This window comes from Gavialis gangeticus, unplaced genomic scaffold (assembly GCF_001723915.1).
Source record: "Gavialis gangeticus isolate Ggan-Ray unplaced genomic scaffold, GavGan_comp1, whole genome shotgun sequence".
Taxonomy (NCBI): Eukaryota; Metazoa; Chordata; order Crocodylia; family Gavialidae; genus Gavialis; species Gavialis gangeticus.
Window position 1 is genome coordinate 152,106,796 of NW_017729024.1, and position 23,169 is coordinate 152,129,964.

The 23,169-nt window shown below is 40.4% G+C and overlaps 1 protein-coding gene across 1 annotated transcript in view; it reads left to right on the forward strand.

The window, feature by feature from the left end:
• Positions 1 to 20,346, forward strand: part of FGF10 (fibroblast growth factor 10) — a 104,867-nt gene extending 84,521 nt beyond the window's left edge. Inside the window, exons 2-4 of the mRNA XM_019517891.1 lie at positions 14,033 to 14,136; positions 17,854 to 18,036; positions 18,334 to 20,346. Of these exons, the coding sequence (XP_019373436.1) occupies positions 14,033 to 14,136; positions 17,854 to 18,036; positions 18,334 to 18,366 (320 nt within the window). The 3' untranslated portion in view covers positions 18,367 to 20,346. The remainder of the gene's footprint in view (positions 1 to 14,032; positions 14,137 to 17,853; positions 18,037 to 18,333) is intronic.
• The last annotated feature ends 2,823 nt before the right edge of the window (positions 20,347 to 23,169 follow it).

The following is a 23,169-nucleotide window of genomic DNA, read 5'->3' on the forward strand; positions in this document are numbered from 1 at the left end:
TGTCCAGGGATGGACATTCTACAATGTCTCTAGGATCCTGTTCCAAGATTTGACCACCCTCATAGTTAGACAGTTACTCTTAATCTCCAGCCTAAATTTCCTCTGCTGCAATTTGAATCCATTGCTGCTAGGTTTTTTCCCTATGACCACAAAGGAAAACTCATTTTCATCCTCTCTGTAATCAGCCTTCAGGTATTTAAATACTATTAACAAACTATTATCAAATACTCATTCATCCTTCTCTTCTCCAGAATAAATAAGCTTAGTTCTTTCAGACTTTACTCATAAGTCATGCTTCCCAGGCCCCTAATCATTTTTGTTGTTCTTCTCTGGACTCTTTCCAATCTGGCCATATCTTTCTTGAAGTGTGGGGCCCAAAACTGAATCCAGTACTCCAGGTGATGCTTTATCAGTACTGAATAGAGTGGAAGAATCACTTCCCTTGACTTGCAAATGGCATTCCTGTTAATACAACTCCAGTATATTGTTGGCCGCTTTTGCAACAAGGGCACACTGTTGGCTCATATTCAGTCTATGGTCTACGGTAATCCCCAGGTCTTTCTTTGCTCATTCCTCAGCTTGTATTTGTGTTTGCAGTTATTTAATCCCAAAACAGAATCATTGACCACTCTCTGAGGATGTCAGCAGACAAGATGAGAAAACAATAAAAAGTAGACTGAAGAATAATGAGAGCAGAAGGGTGTAAAGTGATTGTGCTCTTCAGATAGGCCTTTTAAGTTTCTGGGCAAGATTGACGACTTTGCCTGCCTGCTTTTTGATGAGGTGTTGAATGAATATATAACAGGATGGCACATCACTGTTCATCAGTGTTTAAAAAAGTGTGTTTGTACTAGAGCACTTGAAGATATCAGATCCAACCAGGATAGGAGGCATTAAAGATGGAAACACTGTGAAAGATATATGTCAGGTGCTTGCCGTATACCAGGCAATTGTTTACACGTGTGCAAGAGGACAGACCTTGTTACTTGCTTTCACACTGCTGCATACCTCTGATAATTAAGGAAACATATTGAATGTGTGGTTAGATACAAATATCAGCTGTAGAAAATCAAAAGCTAATTGTACAGTAAAACAATTAGAGCATTACACACAATGCTGGAATGCCATATTTGTGATCAGTCTGCCAGGGTGTAGGACAAATTAAGTTACACACAGTAACTAGTATGGGAGAGACTTAGGAATGAAGGAGGACTGTGAACAATTTGCAAATAATAGTTTGGTCACCAAGTGTTACCTTTTTCTCTGCTCTTAATTGTCCAATAACAAGTCACAATGCTAATCGTCTCTTCCCAATTGCTTGACTAGTCATTTGGCTGAACAAATTCTAGCTTATATCTGGTTTGTAAATTGCCCATCATGATTCTTAGCAATTCATATAGCCCAGTTATTCTACTAAATCTCACTCTATATTATTTCTGATCCTTTGTTGGATGATAGAGCCTTTATAAATAAGAGAGTCTAAATAAAATCAAAATATCTCAGATTTTATCAGAACTGGGCACGTATAGATAAGGGGACATTTTAAGGGAAAGAGCATGCAGGAGATAGGTAGGATCAGGGAATTTTATAGTGTATTAAAACACTTGTGTTTTCCCAGTTGTATCTCATACCTACTGATGGTGACTTTTGAGTGCAAACAGAACAATAATGAACAACACCAAACATGGACATCCGCTGAGGGGACACCTAACTGGCCCAACAGCCAATACAGCCAACACGGCCCCTGATGTTACTGCTGCTGCTGCTGCTGCCGCCGCCGCCACCACCAAGGGCACAGACCATGGCTATTACACCTCTAGTTGCAATGTTAATCCTGTCCCTTACAACCATTATAAAACCTCTTTTACTGGAAAAAATAACCACTGTGAGCAAGAAGAACCAGGGAAGTGGTGAAGAAGGTTTAGCATTGCAGAAAAAATATGAAGGATGAAGGGTAACTGTCACCTGAAATAATTACTCTTGTTCACATAATTATTGCAGCATGTACAGTAGCAATAAGTATTGTATTGTAAACATGTGGATTCCATATTTCAAAATACCATGTGTTTCTTTCTCTGTGACAGACACAACCCATTAGAAGAACAACTAGTTCACATCAGGGCTTAGTGTATTTGGCAGGACCTGATTCACATGCTAAGTAAGGTCAAACCCCCTGCAGACAAGCCTAGCTGTAGCAGGCTGGCAGTAGGAGCTGAATGGGCATAATCCTTTCATGACTTTAGATTTGCCAGTGTTTCACTGAACCCCTGAACACCTTGGCATTGCACAGATGACTGATGATTGTCTGGCAAGAGTATTGGTCTGATTGTCAGCACAGCTTTTATTCATAGCTTGAGGCATCTGCAGTTGCCCTTGTTTTGTGCTGCTGTACAATACATAAAATATACCCCTTGGAGTCTTTAAGGGGTTATTTAGCACAGCAGTGTGCTATATTCAGGGAATAGCCCACATGCCTGCTCAATGGGCAATATGAATTTGTTGGTCCTTTTTAAAATGAACAAACTACAACTTCCTCAAACTTATTAAAGACAAGAACATTTGATTAACTGCAGCAGATGGGAAGGATGTGTCTGTCTATTAATACGTATCAGCTTCTTAATGGGCTGGGTGATTGTTTTATTTTCAAAAAGAATGCATGCTTCTTTTTCCTGGACACTGTTTGACTTCAGCAATATAATGTCATAATCCTGAATGAGAAAACAGTATAAGCTGTTCTAAATTTTTAATTTTTCCTTGAAATTTGGCCAGTGTTTTTTCAAAAAGAAATTTTCACAAACATTGGGATTGGCAAGCCAGTACAGTTACTTCCTTCATTTATCATTTTCAGTGAGTGTCCAGAGGAGAGTAACAAGAATGAGAAAAGGCTTAGAAAACATGACCTCAAAGGAAAGGTTGAAGGAATTGGGTTTGTTTAGTCTAGAAAAGAGAAGACTAAAGAGGGACATGATAACAGTCCACCAATGTGTGAGAGGTTATTATAAACAGGACAGTGATCAATTAGCCACCATTTCGATAAGGGAAGGACAAAAAGGAAACAGCTTAATTTGCAACAAAGAAGACAGGCTGGATATTAGGAAAACTTTCTAACCATATGTGTACTGAATCACTGGAGGAGCCTACCTGGGAATCTTCTTTAATGTGGTTTATCAGGAATGGGTAAGGTGCATCTTTTGGTGACAGCGTAGATCTACTTTATCTTACCTTAGTGCAAGGCAATGAACTCCATGTTTACCTGAGATCCTTTCCAGCCCTAGCTTTCCCTGATCATTTCTCCTCCATTTATTTTCAGTTTCTTTTCAGAAGGCTGACAAATAGTCATATGGTAGGACTTTTTGAAAATGGAAGTTTTCTATATTGAAATTCTAAAAAGCATTTTGAAAAATGTCAATCATTGGCAAATATATAAAAATGTATGAAAATTTTAAAATATGAAAAATCTTCCTACTTTAAAAGGCAGAATCAAACTTTCTTTGAAATATTTCCAACAAAGTAAGCAGAATAGCTCTATAAGCCATAACAACAAGGTAAGTAGTTTGTATGCAACATCATAAATCCTATCTGCACTGGTCGGCATTACTTCCAGAATATTCTCCCTTTTAAACTTATCCTGAAAAAGATACTTTCATCCTTACCCTTTGTCCAACACTTTTCCAGTGTTCTGTTGTCTTCTATGTGCCATTCCAGGCAGAAAAGGAGCCCCTGTGGAATAAGATGACAGTACTCATTGACTTGAGGGTGGCAGATTCTAGTTAGAAATAATAGTCCTTCAAAGTACTGTTGCTTTAGAGCAGTCATTCACTCCTAGATGCAGTTTGTTTGGTCCAAACGACTGGAACCTAAGCATTTAGTAAGCAGCCCACCTGCATTGCCACCCACTCATCCTCACCATCATGCTCACTGCAGACACCTCTCAGAAGAACAAGTTTTTATTCCCCTCACATCAAACAGAGCTCCGTCCATCATGCACCCCACTCACCAACAATAAAACACCATCTTCCCTGTGCAAACAATTTACAAAGTGCTTTGTGTGGTGTCCCAGGGTGGATGGCCACACGGCAGAACCCATGGACAGGTGCCCAGCACCCTGGCCTCTGGTTTTTCCCCTGTGGGTGTGGACACTGTGGCAAGTATGGTGGGCAGGGGGCTTGCCAGGGGGTGACAGTGGCTGCTGGTCCTGCGGTGCAGACAGCTCCTTCTCCAGCAGCCAGTGGCCAGAGCCAGCAGGTGCTGCTGTAGGCAGCTCCGGCTCTGAGCCCGTGTAGAGCTGGGGTGAGTGGCAGGGCTGGGTCTAGATGGGGCTTCTGGCTGCTAGAGGTGGAGCAAGACCCTGCTCCACAACCCCACCTCCGCAAGCCACCTGGTCTCCTGCTGCTGCCCAGCTCATGGTGGCAGGGCTTAGGGGGTGTGGGGCTCCCAGATGACTGGGATGAGGAGCTGCCCATGCCCCCGTCCTCCCCAGAGGGGGCTGTCCAGGGAAGTGCCATGGGGCCCGCCGCCCAGCATGCCAGTGCCACACCCTGAGCGTGCTCCTGCTGCGCATGTTGCAGGCATGAGGAGTCATTTCTGTGGACTGAGAGTGCCTGATCCACTACACGCTGCTGCTGCTGATTGCCATGGTGCGCTGGGCACACCTGCACACCTGGCATGGGACCCTGAGCTTCAACAGTGTGGGGAGCAAGCCCAAGCTACCCCACAACCTCCAACACCGCCTGGAGGGCTACCTGTGGCTGCACTACATATCCCCCACCACAGCTGAGGAGGACATCACCACTGACATCAACACGTTCCTCAGTGTGTGAGAGGCCAGTGCCTGCCTAGCGGCAGGGGCACAGGCTGCTTAATACAGTTCTTCATTGCTTCCCACCTCCCTGCATGCTGTGTGGAGGGGAACCCAGGGCCAGGGGAGCATGGGCAGGCCAGGTGTGGAGTGGGGGTAGGGGCAGGGATATGGGCAGGGGCGGGCAGGTGCCTCCCCCAACAGCAGCGCTTACCACATGAACGGGGCTGGAGCGTCTGACAGCTCCACTTGGTTCTGGCTGGCAGCAACAGTGTACAGCTCCGGGTGGTGTCCTCATATGACAGGCGTCGGTGTGCAGGCACCCACCCAGGGCTCCCCCTGTGAGGAGCTGGCACTGCTGGTGGCCAACAGTGTCATGGCTGACTGCACCTCATAGCTGCCCCTGGGGCTGCAGAGCTGCACTAGCCTGGAATCCCCGAGCTGCTGGTGGATAGTGTAGTCAGGGAGGACGGCAAGACAGGCCACTGGACAACTGAGGGGCCCTTCTCCAGTGACATGTCCCGAGGGTGCCAATCTGGGGCAGGGGCTTGGGCAGGCTGCCCATGCTACTGTAAACAGCATAGCTATAGCCTGGGTACTGGGGTGCCAGGATGTCCGTCAACTGCTGCATAAAGGGCATGGGCTTGTGGGCACTGCCAGACTTGCAGTTGTGACCAGTCACTGTGCCCCACTGTGCCCACAGGGCCTTGACCTTTATGCAGCACTGCTGCGCCAACCAGTTGTACCTATGTTCCCACATCCAGCCTGACAGTATTTCAGAGATGTGGGTGTTGGAGCACACACCCCACTCAAAATGTCGCTGCACCTCTGTCTTGCCCCACAGCACCACAAGGTCACAGTCTCCTCCTTGGACCAGTTAGGGCCCTGGGTGGCGGGCATGGGCATGGGCATAGGCATGAGCCATTGAGGATCCTCCTCTGGCTCTCTGGGCCCCTGCATGCCTGTCCCTATGCTGCTGACCCTGGAAAACTGTCTGCAGCACCCAGTGCAGGGGCATGGCATGGGACTGGCAGCTGCACAGCAGAGGCAATATCTTGCAGCACCTGCAGGCTCCAGGTAGGTTGCTCAGGGTGTGCTACATGAAAGTGGAGCTGGCCTTGTCAGCCAGAAGCTTCCTAAATCTGGGCCTGGGGGCTGACAGGCCTGGCAGGAGGCTGCAGTACCCTACAGGCCTGGACAGTGTTGGCCTGGCAGCCGCACAGGGGTGCAGACAGGCTTGTGAAGTTAGCCTTCAACCTGACCAGGGGGACATGGGCCTAGAGTGGCCTCGGGCTCCCTGCTGGTGTGCTCCAGGGCTCAAAATGCCTGCAAGCTTTTAAAGCCTGAGGCAGGGGCTGTCATAGAGGCAGGAGAGGCTGCCAGCCAGGAGCCCTGGGGTTAACCTCAGGCCAGCCCCCTAGTGGCAGGGCTGACCTGGGACTAAACTTGCTCCTAGATCACATCTACATGTGCATAACTGTGCAGTAATTAATCATGCATAAATTTGCTACCTGCATTAGCAGGTAGCAAATTTACACATGATTTGGGGGTTTTCCTGCACAGGAAACTAGGTTACTGTGCAGTTAAGCATCTCATGTAGACACGCCTTGTGTGTTGAAGCACATCTGTGACAATCTAATCCTTTATATGATTTCTGTGCTCCTGCTGTGATTTCATACCGTTTGTTCACATTATGATAATGTAACAAGGTTCAAAGGTTCTGTTCCCATAGCCTTCCAAAAGTTCATATGTTTACTCAAACTAATCCAAATGCTTCAAATGTGAAAATTGGACTGGAAATCTCACATAGACAGGTTTCTTGCATGATTTCCATCACATCACATTCTGGCTTCAGGGCTAAGTGCAGACAATCAAAAAGCCTGAGGCTGAATCGATTCAGTCTAAGCTGCAAAGATTAAACTGAGAAACAACTGAACACACATTTACCTTTGATTCAGAAAATGCAGCCCTTCAGTGGGTCAGGCCAGAAGCCAGGTGGGGGAGGGGCACTACAGCACGGCTGTCTGGCATTTCCTCTTCCTGCTGCCCCTAAGGTCTCTGGGATTTGCCATCCAGCATCCCAGAAGCAAGACTCTGCAGGGTTGCTCATCACTTCCTCTTCCTGCTTCCAGGTGCCCCTGGGATTTGTAGTCTACAGTAGCAGCCAGCAGTAACTTTCAGTACATTTAGCAGGGCAGAACGGCTCTGTACTTGGGGGAAGAAGGGTTTAAACCCTCTCCCTGGCCCCAGGCCCTAGCCAGGGTATACTGGGCGGGGGAGGAGGGCAGTCCCTGCCTCTCCCCATCTCCTTCACCCACCCAACCCTCCTCTGCTGGAGCAGACAGCACAGCACAGCACAGGATGCTGGGGAACTCTGATTTAACTTGAACCAGGAAGGGGTCTAGACAGAAGTGTCATAAACAGGTTTGACCAGTTAAGTCTGATACTACATTCAACCAGGTTTATCTTTCAGGCATTTCAAAACTGGTTTATGTGCACTGAACTTCTGTTCTGTTACAGGTTTAAACCAGTTTCTGATTACTTCAAACTGTTTATGTGTAAGCCTAGGCCAGTTGAACTAGGTATGACATGTTAACATCTTTCTTTAGGGTATTTCAATCCTTCCACTTTGGATTTAAAGCAGGAAGCTTGGAAGACTGTGCTGCTGCTGTTGCTGCTACTAGTAGTAGCTTCTGATTTTTTTCCTAACTCCAATAAAAGTTCAGGCATGGGTCTAGATCTGGGATGTGGTTCATATTCATATGGCTATTTTACCCTAATTTAAAGAGATTATTTTTTGCTGGACTTGTAAGAAAATCATTTTGCTGTGATCCCTAGATTGTAAATTTCCCTTCACAGGTTACATTGAACCTTTGATGATTATTTACTGAAATCAGTTTGTTTAAAAGCAAATGCTTCTCCAAGTCGTGTTTTCTTCATCTCAAGCTTAATTCCAAGGCACATTATATCTGATTCTCCACTGCCTTACACCCGGTTACCAATACTTAGGAGTCTGCTTAAACCACAGCTAGACTTACCACTTTTCACAGGTTGGTTGAAGCATAATGAGCAAATTCTGCAGATGTCTCGCAGTTGTGCTCCAATGGCCCCACCCCTCAGCACTGATTGGCTGAGAGGCCTGGGGTGTAGGAGGGGCAAGGGGGCAGCCACCATCTTGACTTCTGGCTGTCCTTCATGCAACCCCACTCCTCAACACTGATTGGCAGAGAAGCCCTGGAGAGGAGGGCAGACAAGGGAGTAGTGACCATCTTTTCTGCTGCCTTTCATGCTGCCGCACCAGGCAGCATCTTCCTTTCTGAGGCAGGTTGCAAAGCTGGGCCACAGTGGCAGCAAGGACCACTGGTTCCCACTGGGGAGCCTCCATTTTATTTTATTTTTGTTGTTGTTGTTGTAGTTGTTGTTGATTTTGCAGACAGTCCCAGATTTTGCAGTTTCCATTAAATCCATGAAGCTGCAATTTAAGTACACCCTGGGCATGTCTACATGTTCATTGGCTACCCACTAGTAGTTATGGTGAATTAAGTTTAGCACTTGTATAACCAAGTACTAAATCAATGCTCAGTAACTGGTGCTACTGCACAGTAACCCCAGCACACAGCTTTTTAGTGACATTAACTGCACAGTAGACTAAAACTACTGCGCATTAGTGTAGTAGCATGGTTTTTCCCATGCATGCTAGTGTGCAGTAGAATTAGGCTACTGTATAGTTAGCATCTCATATAGACCCACCTCCCCCCCACCAATACTTATGCAAAGTGAATATAACAGAAGTCATGTTCTTATCTGGTTCTTATCTGTTGTCATTTTGCATTTGCTTTATACAGGTGTAAATGACAGTAAGTTTTAAGGCAGTGGAGAAATAAGTTCAGTGTCCTCATCCTTCTCATGCTTTGATCCCTCTCGTTCCATTACTCCAGCAAAGGCAGACCAAATGGCTGCCTACTTCTCCTCTAACAAAGCATACACAGCTGATTGCCCCACCTTTCTTCAAGCTGCCCAAATCCTAAGGCACCAATCAACAGCAACCCCTTAAAATAGCAAATGCATCATGTTATGGCTTCATGCATTCCTCACCACCACTCAGATTTGACCCTGACCCAGGCAGCCCAGAGGACCCATTTCATACCTGCAGGTCCTTTGAACCCACCACAGACATGGATTAAATGTTCCAGTAACCTCATTTTGAAAAATGCTACCAAAAGCCACTCCACAACCCGCTTCACCCAGCTGAGAGCAGCAGCCATTTCCATATACCCAGCAGCCTGTTGCCTACAGACATCTGACCAGTTGGAAAATTTGCATTTCAGCAGCTTTCTAGCATTATCACATTCCACTGAGTTGAACTCATTCTTCATCTGTGATATTTTATGCATGGAGGCAATGCCTGTGGGAAGAAACCAGGTTAGAAGCATAACAGATCACCAGCTAAAGGATACATGGAATGGAGGGAAGGTGGCATTATTAGCTAGTGCATGAGATGTCTGGGGTCACAGGCATTTTTAGAAAGTATACAGGTGTTCAGTATATAAATTATAAGACAACAGAAGAATGATTGGATGCCCCACATCACAAAGAAGCAAGGTTTGGTCCTGGAATCAGGTGATCCATAGTTACCAATTCTTTTGGCCTCTCATAACAGCATTCATTTATTATTATGGTGATATCTCAATAAAGTATTCAGTAGCATCACCAATACCAAGCTGTCTGTCCCATAATAAATTGCTCAGTAGAATGCCACACTAGCCACATAATTTTCTGTATATGGTTTATGTTCGTATTTCCAGTACTTTTATAAGAATCGAAGAAGTTTACAAATAGCATACGAACGATATAAGCCTCTTTTTTACAATTCCTCTGTGTGATGCAAGATCACCAGTCATTTTTCTGTTGCCTTCTCATTTACATAATGAACATTTTTATAAACTATAAAAATATAGTTTATATAAGATAAATATACTTGGTTCCTGTGGGGAATATGTTTCTAGCATTTGGGACCTGTAAAGCAAATAGAGGCACAGCTACAGGGCACATCTCAAGTTGATATTTCGAATGTTTCTAATTATGAGTTGGAAATGATTTGGGTATTGAAAACCATGCTTTTACAGTGGATGTGGTAAAATGGGATTAGTTGTAATTGTAGCAGTTTATAGAGTAATGACTGTAAAATAATAGTGTGCTATATGTTTTAAAACCATAATGGAGGCCACAAAGGGTGTGTCATCGTTCCCCACCCCCCATTTTTCTTTCCAAATTCCTAAAAAAACATCAAACAAATGAGCAAATGTTAATGATAATCCCCCAAACTGTTTTATTTGTTTTGTATGGTGGTGCTTATCAAGGCAACTTAAAAGGTCTAATCTTGAAAATCTTTATCATATTATCTGTATTTTTAGTCTTATTCCAGAAATACTGGGGAACCACAGTCATGGCTTACGACTGTGTTACAGCGTTATGGACTATATAGATGTATGAAAGTCTAACTGAATTAGATAAGAAGGTGACCCATAATGCAACCTGACAGCATTTTCTTTTTCAGGCAAAAAATTGTTTTAATTAGATGGTAAAAATATTGATTACAATTTTAGGTTGTTCTATTGCAGGACTCATTTTTTTCTTTAGATACTTTCCTGGAGCACTTGATGACACAGCAACTCAAGGATTATGAACACAGGTATTTTCACCTTCATACCAAAGGGCATTGGATTGAATCCAGGCCAGCTTATAGATTCTGAACTAAAATACAATTTATTTTTGGGTGATATATGTCAAATGAGTTAGTGATCTTGTTCCAAGTTCTACTACGTATATGTCAACATTATTGAAGTTAGTTTAAGACTCCCTGGCCACATCTACACGAGATGCTAACTGCGCAGTTGTTACTTTGAATGGTTTTCAGGTGATGCTGACTGCGCAGTAGCTCACTACTACTGCACAGTGGCGTCACATCATGCTTCATGCCATGTCATACTATTCCGCAGTAGTAATGAGCTACTGCACAGCTAGTGTCTCATGTAGACATGGCCCCATTTTCTTAAGATAGCTGTGGATCTATAAATTATGCCAAACACAGGGAGAGAGGCTACGTGATCTAGCTGGAGCCAAATTCTGTATAGACTTAGCATGCACCTCTACTGAAGTGTCTAGGGTTGTATAGACAGAAGGGGCAAAAGTGAATAAGGAATTTGACCCATACTGTACATGAACTCCCTGGTAGATTAAGAACACCAGATTCATTTCAAACACAAACCCCCACTGAAATCTCCAAAAAGACACCAGAGGTGGGAGTCCATAAAGTTATCATTTGAGACTTCAGTAATGTTTTTCATCTGCACTTCCAAGTTTGTAAAGCATGCTTACTTAGGGAGAACAAATCCAAGGGAATGAGATGAAGTTGATAATACTCTGGAAGAATTCAACCACCTTTGGACCAGCTGGACAACCATCACTGGGCACAGTCAAATTCTTGTGGTATACAATGTAAATGCAGTAATTTTCATCTTGATGAGCACTTTTCAGCTTTTTCAGCGAGAATGTGATGGAGTGGGACTACTATTTACTAGCAAAATCTGTTGTATTTTGATGTATTATGCTAAATATTTTCCATTGCACAGCACTGACTGAAGTACTATATTGAAGTATGATGTTTCTGGACCATTCAAGCACAAACCAGAACTATTCAATCCCATGCCAATGTCATACTTGAACAATATACTATCCACTTTGATACTGTTCTTGAAAATTTCACAAATATGTTGGTCAATAGAATAACATGTTATATTAATATTATTCTTGCAAAGATAACATGATAACGTTTAATTCAATTTAATCTATTTCAACATAAAATAATTAATGATGTCCCTTGAAATACTCATGTAGTATTTTTTCCCTGTGGTTGTTAGAAATGAATCTGGTCTGGTTTTACTGCTATACTAGCAGTTTCAGCAAAATTAAAATTTTCATGTAATTAATGGCCTGCATTCTTATCATCATTGTCTGACATGGAAAGAAGCAAAAACATGTCAATCAAACACAGAAAAAAGGGGTCTGCTGGCAAAGCAGGTAGTGCTCACATGACAATTTCTCCCCTCCAACAGGCTGTTATCAACAGCCACTATACTCAACAGTGCTTGGCTTTAAACACAGATACTTTGAGGAGGGCCAACAGGAGGCTGGAGGAATATAGCAATTAAATGATCCTGCAGCATATCCTGCAAGAGATTTGTAAAAGTGGATGTAGCAATAAATCTTAAAGGAGCAGTATCCATGTGGACCAGAACCCAAACGTGTGTAAACTGACTTAATCTGCTTAAAACAATGGAAATATACTATTTTACACAACTGATTGTATGGCTCTAAGTAATCAATCATCAAACCTCTTCTCTGAGGTTACTGCTGCATTTCACATATGGGGAAAATGTGACACAGAAAGATGAAGTGAAGAGTTACCACAGAGTCTTTTACAACTCAGTAGCAATATTACTGAGATTAGACTTCAACTTCTAGCTCAGCATTTTACCTCATTCCCTAAACTACTACCCTGAAACCTTCCATTTTCATAATCTAATCTCTAGCTACACACCTAATTTCTTTGAAGTTAGCCTAGCTTGAGTGAGATCTGCTACATGGCTAAGTAACATCATTGTGACTGGACTGCCTGCACAGCACAAATGGATTAGCATCATAGAATAGATGCAATCCCACTGCAGTTGTAGCTCAAACATCAGCAGCATCATTAGGGTTCCAAGCCATATTCCCAATGAACCTATGTACAGCTAAGGTAACTACAGTTTAAAATACCATATAATTCTAGCTTCAAGTCTTCACATTCAGCAGGAAGTTAGGTTAATGGTCTTGAGCCAACACTGCAATGTAGACAAGCCCTAAATGAGTAATGCACATGTATGCCAATATGTCATAAACTGAGCTGTCATAAGCTTTCACTTATCTAATGGCTCATATATTTCCTTACTGGAGTTAGTCAAGTAGTTCCAGATACCAAAGGGATCCTTGCTACTACCATTTACTCCATTTCTTCATCTTTCCTGACAAAAGACATGCATTGTGCCATCACACAATGGGAAGTTATAACAGGTATTCCTTGATTAAAATGTTGTCAACTGAAGAAAGTTTGTTGAAATCTGGTTCTTTAGGCAGCTCCTCCAGTGGTAACAACTTTATGAAAATCAATATAGACAGACTATATTGTCTGTCTCTTAACTACCATGTCATATGGACCTCTTCCATTTATAACCCAGTGAGAAAGGGTTGGCCCATCACATTGACTAAACAGCTATTCCACTTAAGATTGGTCCAATTTAAAAATGGTTCCTAAAGAAGATAAGAATCCAAATGTGGATGTGCACAAAGGACAGTTCAGTCTTCATATCCATTGACTCCTTGTTACAACTGTAGATTGACAGTTCTGGCACTTTGCTTAATGCTGACCTTTGTCCAGTAGTAGCTGAACAGAAATCTCTAACTCATATAAGTGGTAGCTGCTTTCAGTACCCCCAAGTAAATATGAATTCAGACAGATGACCTAAAGATGAAAGCCTCTGTATCCCATCACTGGTCCCTTGAACCATTCAGTACTCCAGAAAGAGTTCATCTGAAAAACAAAAGAGGATAATCACATTTATTATAAACAGAACAGAGTGTTTCTGATATCTGAGAGACAAAGATAACGTGGACATCAGGGTTAGTCTTATCCCAGAATGTCAGCACACTTGCCAAAAATGAATTTATCAGATCAGTACACCCAAGGGATTTAGTTTATCTAAATACCCTACAAAAATAAATAGCTTACCACTGTTTTTGAAGATTGAGGTAAATCTGACATTCTATTGACATATGCTATAGATTTAATATAATGCTGTGGGTCAGATGTCTCTTCTGATAAATTTTAGTGAAATCTGTGCTAAGAAAAGTAGAGCTGTTTCAATATTTATGAAGTTTTAAATGCAGGGTTAGCAAAGGAAACATGTTAATTGAAACAGTGCATATGTATACTCTTGCCGTGATTTGGAGAATAATGTTTCTGAGGCTTTTTGACTGGTTGATTTAAAATATTAATAGAATTTTAGCATGATTTGGTAGGACCCATTTTAATTTTCACCCATATTTTATGATTGACACATCCTCTCTTTATTTAATGAAGTGGTTAAGTCATTAAGCTGAGCCTTTCTATTTTTTTCCTTCTTTTTTGTATTTTAGGCATATTGGAGATAACATCTGTGGAAATTGGAGTTGTTGCAGTTAAGTCCATTAACAGCAACTATTATTTAGCCATGAACAAGAAAGGAAAAGTCTATGGCTCTGTAAGTATACTACTTTTGTTTTCAAAGTGGATGGTAGTAGGCAACAATATGATTCCCTCCACCCCTTACCTACTGAATAGGCCAGTTATCTGTCGATTAATAGTCATTAGAGCTGCAATGAGCTGTTCATCAGAATTTCAGCCTCTGGTAAACTGGCCTCTATCCTGACAAGCTCACTGTTCTATAATATTTCAGAAGTTTCTAAAATCCATCAGGTTCTTCTCTGTCCCTCTCCTGACTCATGATGCTATAGAATGGCAGCTTTTCTTTACAGGCTGGTGAATGTGAAAAACAGCCCTCCTGGATATGAGAAAAACTATACACAAGATATATGCAGATGTGGGAAAATACTGAAATTTGTTTGGAATGATCTGTACAAGATTTTTCATGGCTTGATGCCAAAACTCCTGCCAATGGAATTTCTTAACTCTCACTTCCATCTATAATTTGGGAGGAAGGTTTGGACCATAGTGGAGTTCTGTATCTAGAAAAAAAAGAACTCAAATAAGACTGATTTTATCAAATATGTTCCAGTCACTATTACTGACTGTAGTTAGAATGAGAGGGCAAAAGGAAGATTCATTTGTTTTATTCGTTTTTTAATTATTTGAACTGTTCAGTTAGGAGCAAATCAGAATTTATGTAATTTAGAACTGTAGTGTAGATTAAATGGCAGCTACCTATTTACTGCATTGAGGAAGAAGCTGGCATGTTAAAGCTAATAAAATAAGGTCAGTGCCCTGATGTTTATGAAAGTGGTAAGTATGAGGGTTGTCTTGGGAAATGGAGAATATTTTTCGGAAAACGCTTCCCCAAACTTCCATAGTTTTGCTTAAGTTACTACTGTAAAATGATCTTTCTTAGAGTCACATGTATCAATCAATTATGGTATAGAGAAATAGGACTGGAAGAGACCTCCAATCTCCTGCCTGAGGCAGAATCATCCCTTTCCAAACTATCCTATACAATCCGTAATCTAAATTCTGTCTAAGACTACCATCAACCCAGACACAACACAACACAGACATAACACACTAACCTGCCACAGGTAAAGCAAGGAAACCATGGCAGCCAATATCCTGCTTCAATAAAACATTGTCAATATATGTTGAAGAGATCCCTGGTAGAGGGTCACACCTCTCCTCTGACCCTTCCCCCAACTACAGAGGAAAGCAAAAACCCCCATAGTTCATAACTATCTGACCACAGGATGAACTTCCTTCCTGACCATAAATATGATTATTGGTCTGACCCTGAGTGGAGGGCCATGATCCTCTAGCCAGAATCCCAACACCCAGTGCCTCTGAAGGAGGCTTAAAAGCACCCTGACATGTAGCAGAAAGGTGGGGTAGGGGCAACCAGCAAAGTCCAGAAGCATGGGAAATACCCATAGTAGAACAATGGGTATTTGTTCTTCACACGTAAGTATGATTGCTATAGTTTTAACTGAGAATAAGTGAAAGTAAGGCTCTAAAACGTAGCTGTGTCCAAATATAACCTCTTACTCACTTTTTAAATTCAAATCTTTATGAATAGGAAATGAAAATATACTCTTTAAAAAGGAATTGGGTCTTACACATTGCTTCCCTGTGTCTGTAGTTATTTAAAGGGAGAACCTAAAGAATGGATCTGTTTTTATTTAATGCAGGAGTTTTCTAATTATTTAATCATCAAGGCATCTAATAACATTCAATATAAACAACAAATTAAAATGTCTGAATCAGCCAAAAAATAATTCTATTCATACTGTGATGAACACTTTATAATTTCAAGACTTGATTTGTCTAAGTAGCATATGAATAGAGGCCTTAGATAGACCATCTATTTATAGGCCATCTCCATGTTTATCTATTCCACTAATTCTCCACCCTGGGCTGCTGCAAGATACTTTTAAGGGTGCTGCACAATATTAGCACTGTTAAGTGTGCAAACACTTACACATGATTCACAAGATAAAAACCCAGGGATTTCAAATAGGAATCCATGTTGTCAAAAACAGTCTGACGTGTTGCAGTCTTTCTGAGTTCTTTGAAATAGGAGAATTGCTCTGTTATTTTTCTGTAGTCAGAAATGAATGAAAGCTAAGACGTGGCAGTTTCAAAGGGTGGCCTTGAGTCTTAATGAAGGGTGCCTTGAGTCTAAAAACGTTGAGAAGCAGTGCTGTATTCCACTGTGATGATCCTGCACATTTCCGCTAAAGCAATAACTTGCTTTCTAAAATGCAGGACTTACAGAAGTATATAATGATAACATCGACACATGCACTTAACTGCAGAGTAGACTAATTAGCTGCACAGTAAAGCATCACAGTCTACATATGCGACACTATTAGGCCACAGTAAACTAATCAATGCTGTAGTAAGCTAGTACCATCAGGGACAGTACTATCTTATGCCAGGGTAATTAACTATGATTAAATGCATGTGTAGATGCTGACTGCAGGCATGAATTGTGCTCGGTCAGCCCAGCTAACAGGGGGCCAGACTCATGCCTGCCAACTAGCCACACAGCTCTGCACTTTCAGCACCCTTGTATCCCAGCCAGCCCCTCCACCACCTGATGCCACCACCTGGAGTCCAGGGCTGACTCTCCACTGTGCTCCTGGCTCTGGCATAAACTGTTCCACCCTGGCTCAAATTGCTGCTGTCCTGGGTGTACATGTAGACACTGCGTCCAAACTGCTCCAGAGTTTATTGGTTTGAATTACTTGCATGTGTAGACACATCCAATGCTTTATTTCTTATTGCTGATTATAGTTTCAAATGACTTTGCAGACGCCTTCCAATTTGTGCTTTGTGGTTTAATTGAAACTGCTTCTCTCATTTTTTTCTCCCAAATCTGGAAACTATATCTTGTCATCACTACTGAAATACAAATATGTGTCTGTGAATATTGTCTGTGTATATTAAACATTACAGAAAAATAGCTTTTACATTTTACATCCTCTTCAAGCAAAATGGCACCTCTTCTTTAAAAAATCAGTACATTCATCTTTGGGAGAGCGTATGCAGAAACTTTTTCAGCTCTCTGTGAATAGTCTAACAATATGAATATTGGGCCAAACACTCAAGTCTTTGAGAGTCTGATTCTCATTTATACTAAGTTCTTTGACGATGTTCTAGCAGATTAAAGGAGCCTCACAGCCACATGAAGCAAACTTATGTGGAAGAGTGATTCATTCCCATTAAAAGGCCCCTTTGTGTTATTTTTGTGGTGTAAAAAGAACTGGAGTTAAATGAGAATAAGGCTCTATAGATTTATTTAACATATGCAACCAATAATCTGGATCAAAACACCTCAAGGTTTGCATTTGCTGGAATTGAAACATAGTGAAGGAGTCTATAATTTCTGTAACCAAAAGATTTATTTAGTATCTACCACATTCTATTCCAGAAGTAACTGCATTTCAGTAGTGGCTGAATTATATACTCATCATTGTATATGAATATTGTATATGAACATCATTGTATATGAATATTACCCAAATGATTGCATTTTTATTTTGTATTTGATGTGGGGGGGGGGTTATACATGAAGTTATATCATTTAATAAGAAAATCCTATAATTATAAAATGATGTTCTAGATTAGGTGGAAGTAGTATAAAGTACTTTAGAATTCTTTAGAATATAATTATTTTAGAACTAATTTTTCCTCAGTACGCTGTACAAAGATGTTTACATTCTGAATTTGCCTGTTTATTTTCCTCTTTTAACAGAAAGAGTTTAACAGTGATTGTAAACTGAAGGAAAGAATAGAAGAAAACGGATATAACACATATGCATCCTTAAATTGGAAGCACAATGGAAGGCAAATGTTTGTGGCCTTGAATGGAAAAGGAGCTACAAAGAGAGGACAGAAAACAAGGAGAAAAAACACCTCAGCCCACTTTCTTCCAATGGTAGTAATGTCATAGAGAAGGAACTGTTTATTAATGCAGTTGAACCAAAGGCCCTTTTTGTCAAGTATTCTGGGTAATCCTCTTGAAGAGTAAATGCAAAGAAACAGTGCAGACGTCTGCTTGTTTGAAAAGGGGGGGTAGGGGGAAACCTTTGAAGGTTTTGTACTCACTGCTGGCACATGAAGTACTTTTAATCAGTTCTGTGTCATATCTTATAATCAAGATACAAGCTGGATCAAATGGGATAGGAGTTATTCCCGGTGTGAACAATGTTTTTTTTTTTTATCTCTGCGATAGAATTTAAAGGACGTGAGACAATCTGTTGAATGATCTTCGGGGAAAGTTATTTATGGAATACTAACTCATATCAAAGACCTTCATTGCTCATTCAAGCCTAATGATCCAATGAACAGTTAGACATGCAAGCATTTACTGGAAGCACTTGGGTCATATGCACAAAAGAAGTTTCTGGAGTAGCCTCATGGAAGAATGGATAGGATTAAGAAATATAAGCACATTAGAGTAAAACTGTTCTAACAAAACGAATAGTATGGTCTGTCTGTATATTCTAACTTCAGTTCTTTTTATTTCTCTCTAAGTTATTTATTTAATAGGATGTTAAATATCCTTTTTGGGTTTAAATGTTTTTTCTCATTTCATTCCTTGTTTTTTTTCCTTTTCTCAGCTTTTCATACAGAGGTTGATGGAGGAAAATTTCAAGTCCTCATGAACTGAGACTAGTAAATGGACAAGGTTTTAAAGGCAGCAGTTAATGTGTTTAATCTGTTTTCTTCTAACCTGGTTTGCACTTAAGCAAAAAGACCCAGCATGTAGTGTTTGGATTTTTGGCATGCCTTGGGTGTGTTTATGTCTGTGAGACCTCCTACCTGCCATCACTCATGAGCAAACTTCCAGAAATATGTTGTATGAAGGGTCACGCTGCTGTTATGAAATGGACAGAGAGGGGTAAATCTGTGTTTGTGTGTATGTATGTGCATGTGTGCGTGTACACAAATGTGTGTGAGTATACAAATGTGCGTGAGTATAAGTGTATTCAGCTTTCATTGATTTCTATTTGGAACTCAATTAGAACCTTGGGTCTGATCCTAAATCCAGTGCAATCAGATGAAATCTTTCTGCTGATTTCAGTGGTTTTTGAAACAAGCCCTGAACATGGACCCCACCCTACCCCCATTAAAATCAATGAGACTGCATAAATTGAAGAAAGAACAGAATTATCCTATAAGAACATTTGAGGTCAGAAAATCCTATGAGAAAATGTGGTCCCAAAGTGGTAGGTAAAGAAGAGCATAATTTTGCATTCCTTATACAGTTAACACACCTATTCAAAACTTATCCGTGTTACAAGCTCCTACCATCATGTATGTTCACTGAGAGTGGTATTGGAGTGAAGGATAGGATCTAAAACATGCTAAAGTGTATTATTCTCATGTATGTGACAGGAGAGCCAACCCTGAAGCAACATTGGTGTCCAGATTTAGAATGTCTTTCGTATACATCATACTAAAACATGACTCAGAAAACAAAAGTATTCAACACTTTTTGGAAAGTGTTAATTACTCCCATGGCTTAATTTGAACAAATACAGTATAGCTAAGCTAAACATACTATGAAGTCTGTTCTTCTTAAAAGGTACATAAGGTTTGTTTTATTTAACTTTTCTCTGTGATTTTAGAGAGCTCTGGATAGCTCATCAGTATAACCATATTGAGATTCATTTTGTTAGAGCAGGTAAATAGAGAACAATACATCAACCAACATGTACCACTGTCTTCACATTGTATTCCACTAAATAAATAAGCCTTCTTTGCAGTGTCTGTAGTGAGAAACAAAAAGTAGTATAATATTATTTTGTTTTAAATACTTTAAGTGATACCTATGAGATTATATTGATGCTGCAGTTTTATCTTCAATACTTCTTGTTGTGAAAAAAGTTGGTTTTATTTTTATTGTTTGGAAACTGTATTTTGGTACACGGAGAGTCTTGCTTAACATTCTTTTTAACAAAGTTAAACCTCTAGAAATGCTGGTGTTGTGATCTTCTATAACTTATTTGAGTCAATGCTTAACCAGCACTTCCAATGTTTATGTGTTATTTAAGTATTAGGTGTAAAAACAGAAGCTTTCCGATAAAGTACAAAATGGTCAGTTTGCATTTCCTGTTCCTTAAATAAAGTTGGCTGTTTTAAAATAAAAATGTCATTTGAGGCACAGCATCTTGGCTGCTAGATAACACTGTATTTCATGACAGTTTATTTCCAACCTACTTCTTGACTAATGAGATTCTTTAAAAAAAAATCTATCAACAGTAGAATTTCAGATTTTTAAAGTAAACTGGTAATTAAGACTGAACAGCAAAACTTGTTGTTACAAGAGGGAGTTTTTTTCTTTTTAATTCTTTAAGTAGTAATTGCATATGACAAGGCATAATGGACCACCCACAACAACAATTAAATGTTTGCTTGGACAAATACAGTATTGGATGACCACTTTAACAACATCCATGTCACAAACTAGGTTCTCATTTCACAGAATTATTTAGGGGAGGGGGGGTTGTATGTAAACAATCATAATTATAGGATTCAAAACATTAAAATTGCTTCTAGCAAACATATCACTGTTCAGAGGCCCCCCAAAATATCAGTTTTCCAAAGGAAGTTAAGATAGGGACAAGAGCAGTTCTGTGGAATAAATGTTTGATTCCTCAGAATTAATAAAAATAAAAAACCCTTGAAGACCACTGAAGAAAAACAATGGCCCTGCATGACTGACCGGCATGCTGTGATATCTACTGTGGCAGGATTGTGCCACAGATGGTCTTCCCAAAGTATTAGAGATCTTTAACCAAAAGTGTTTATCTGTGTGACCCCCACCAAAGAGGGGACTCCTGAACAAGAGCAAAAATTGGTTATTTAAAAAAAAGGCTGAGCAACAATGTACACTATGTTATATTTAAATAAAAATAATAAAATGCTGGGAATATAGAGAATAAAAGAATTGTCCTTGTTTGTTTTATTGGCCTGACATGATACTACATAAGAAAAACAAAAAAGGGGAAAGATCTGTTTTACTACAGGATGTGGTTTGGTGCTCCATAGCCCCAAAACAAAACAAAAATCACTCTAACATTTGTAAGGTTTCTTTAATTTTTTGCATGTGTGAGTCAGCTATCTTCACTCTAATAACAACCAAATGCTTTAGATTCTTTGTGTAAGTATTCAGATCTACCTAGTTTATACAGTGGAAAAAGCAATGAATTTAAAGCAAGCATGTTTGATGAAAAGAATGAGGGGCTTTAGGAAGACCATGAACTCACATTCATAAGCATACATTAGATAAATAGCCTACACTTTGCAGACTGCTTCATCTGAGACTCAAATTTGTAAGGTACACAAAGGGGTGGAAAAACATGAAAAATATTGGTGGATGGAGGTAGACTTGAAGCTTTAGGCAGCTGAGTGGGTGAAGCTCTCTGTTGAATTAGTCATAGCAGTTCTGTGACTGATCCTCAAGTCAGTAAGATCAATGGGACCAAGCCCCATATTTTGATGTTATGCTTTTGGTCTCTTAAATTAAAGACCTTTTTCTCTTGCTATCTTTTTATATAATAAAAGACAAGAGTAACACAAACCACACTGCTGGAACTCCATCAAGTATGAACACTAGCAGTATTTTCAAGAAAACGGCACTGAAAAAACAATTTCAGAGCAACTGCCAATGAGAAACTTATAAATACATTGCATTTTCTTGCATACCACACACCCTCAGGTAAAACCCTCAGAAAAAAACACACAACTTGTTTCTGGGAGACAGAATGTAGAAAAAAAATTTCAGAGCCATGGCCAACCGTGTGGCAGAGTAAGTCCTCCTGGAAACACAGAGCACAGACAGAAGTTGTTTCTCACATGATCAGGGGGTTTTCTGTAACTCATGGCATGTTCTGTGAAGCACCATGAGTTACAATGGGGAGCTGCACATCTGTCAGCACCTATAGTGTCCAGGAAGGGTGGCACCCAGGAGACGGTCTGGAACCTCCTGTTACGGCAGGACAGCAACAAACCTATGTCCCAGTTCCTTACAAGGGCAGTAAGAAGACAGTTATTTCTTTACTGCTAATAGTTCTTTATACAAGTACTAATTATATAAGTAAATAATAAAGAATTTCCACATCACAAGCCTCATCAAGTTACTTTAGACTGCATGCAGCGGTTCACTCACCCTCAGCCAGCTCAGTGGCTCTTCAGCTAGAAGCTACTACACCATTAGTGACTCTTGAGAAACTTAACACTGGACTTTCCCACACCCACCACTGTTTGCAGGTCTGGGGAAAAGTGGCAGCCATCTTGGTAGCCAGGAGTCACAGTGCCTGCTTGCACTATTACAGCCTGTCACAATGAAGAAAAATCTATTCCGGAAAAGTCTATTCCAGTGAAGAAAAATTAGCTTCCCTATTTAAGTTAAACATTCTAGTTTTGGAGAGCTGATTTTGGTGAGAAAGGTGTATGTGGTATGTGAGTAAATACAGTATCTGGGAAATTACCTTGTATGGCCAAGACAGTAAACATGAAAAAACAATGTTTGTAATCTATTGGACAGTTTATATTGACATATGCCCTGTCAAAAGATCTGAACCCAATATTTAATTTAATAGAAGCTCTTTGAAACTTTATTTTGGGACTTGGGGATGTCATTTTCTCATAAAACACTTAGACTATTGGTGTGTGATCCTTGACTGGTTCCTCTAGAGGCTGTGAGAATGCAAACACAAATCTGTACTGTGCAAGTTTTTTGCTAGCATATGTAAGGAAAGTGTGGACACTGAGAAAGTGTGGACATGTGAGAAATATAAAGATATATGATGAATAAAATGATATTCTGAAGGTGAAATAAAAGGCACATATTTGATCATTTAGTTCAGTGTCAAAATACTAGAATATCAGCATTCAATTATGTGAAGGAAAAAGCATCAAATATCTAAAGATAGGGCATGTGGCATATATTACCATAGACAGCATCCTTCAAGGAAGCAAAAGAGCCTATATTCTAAGGCTTGTAATTCAGGATTCTTTTGATATGAACTAGTAAATGAAGAATCAAAACATACCTTTTTTT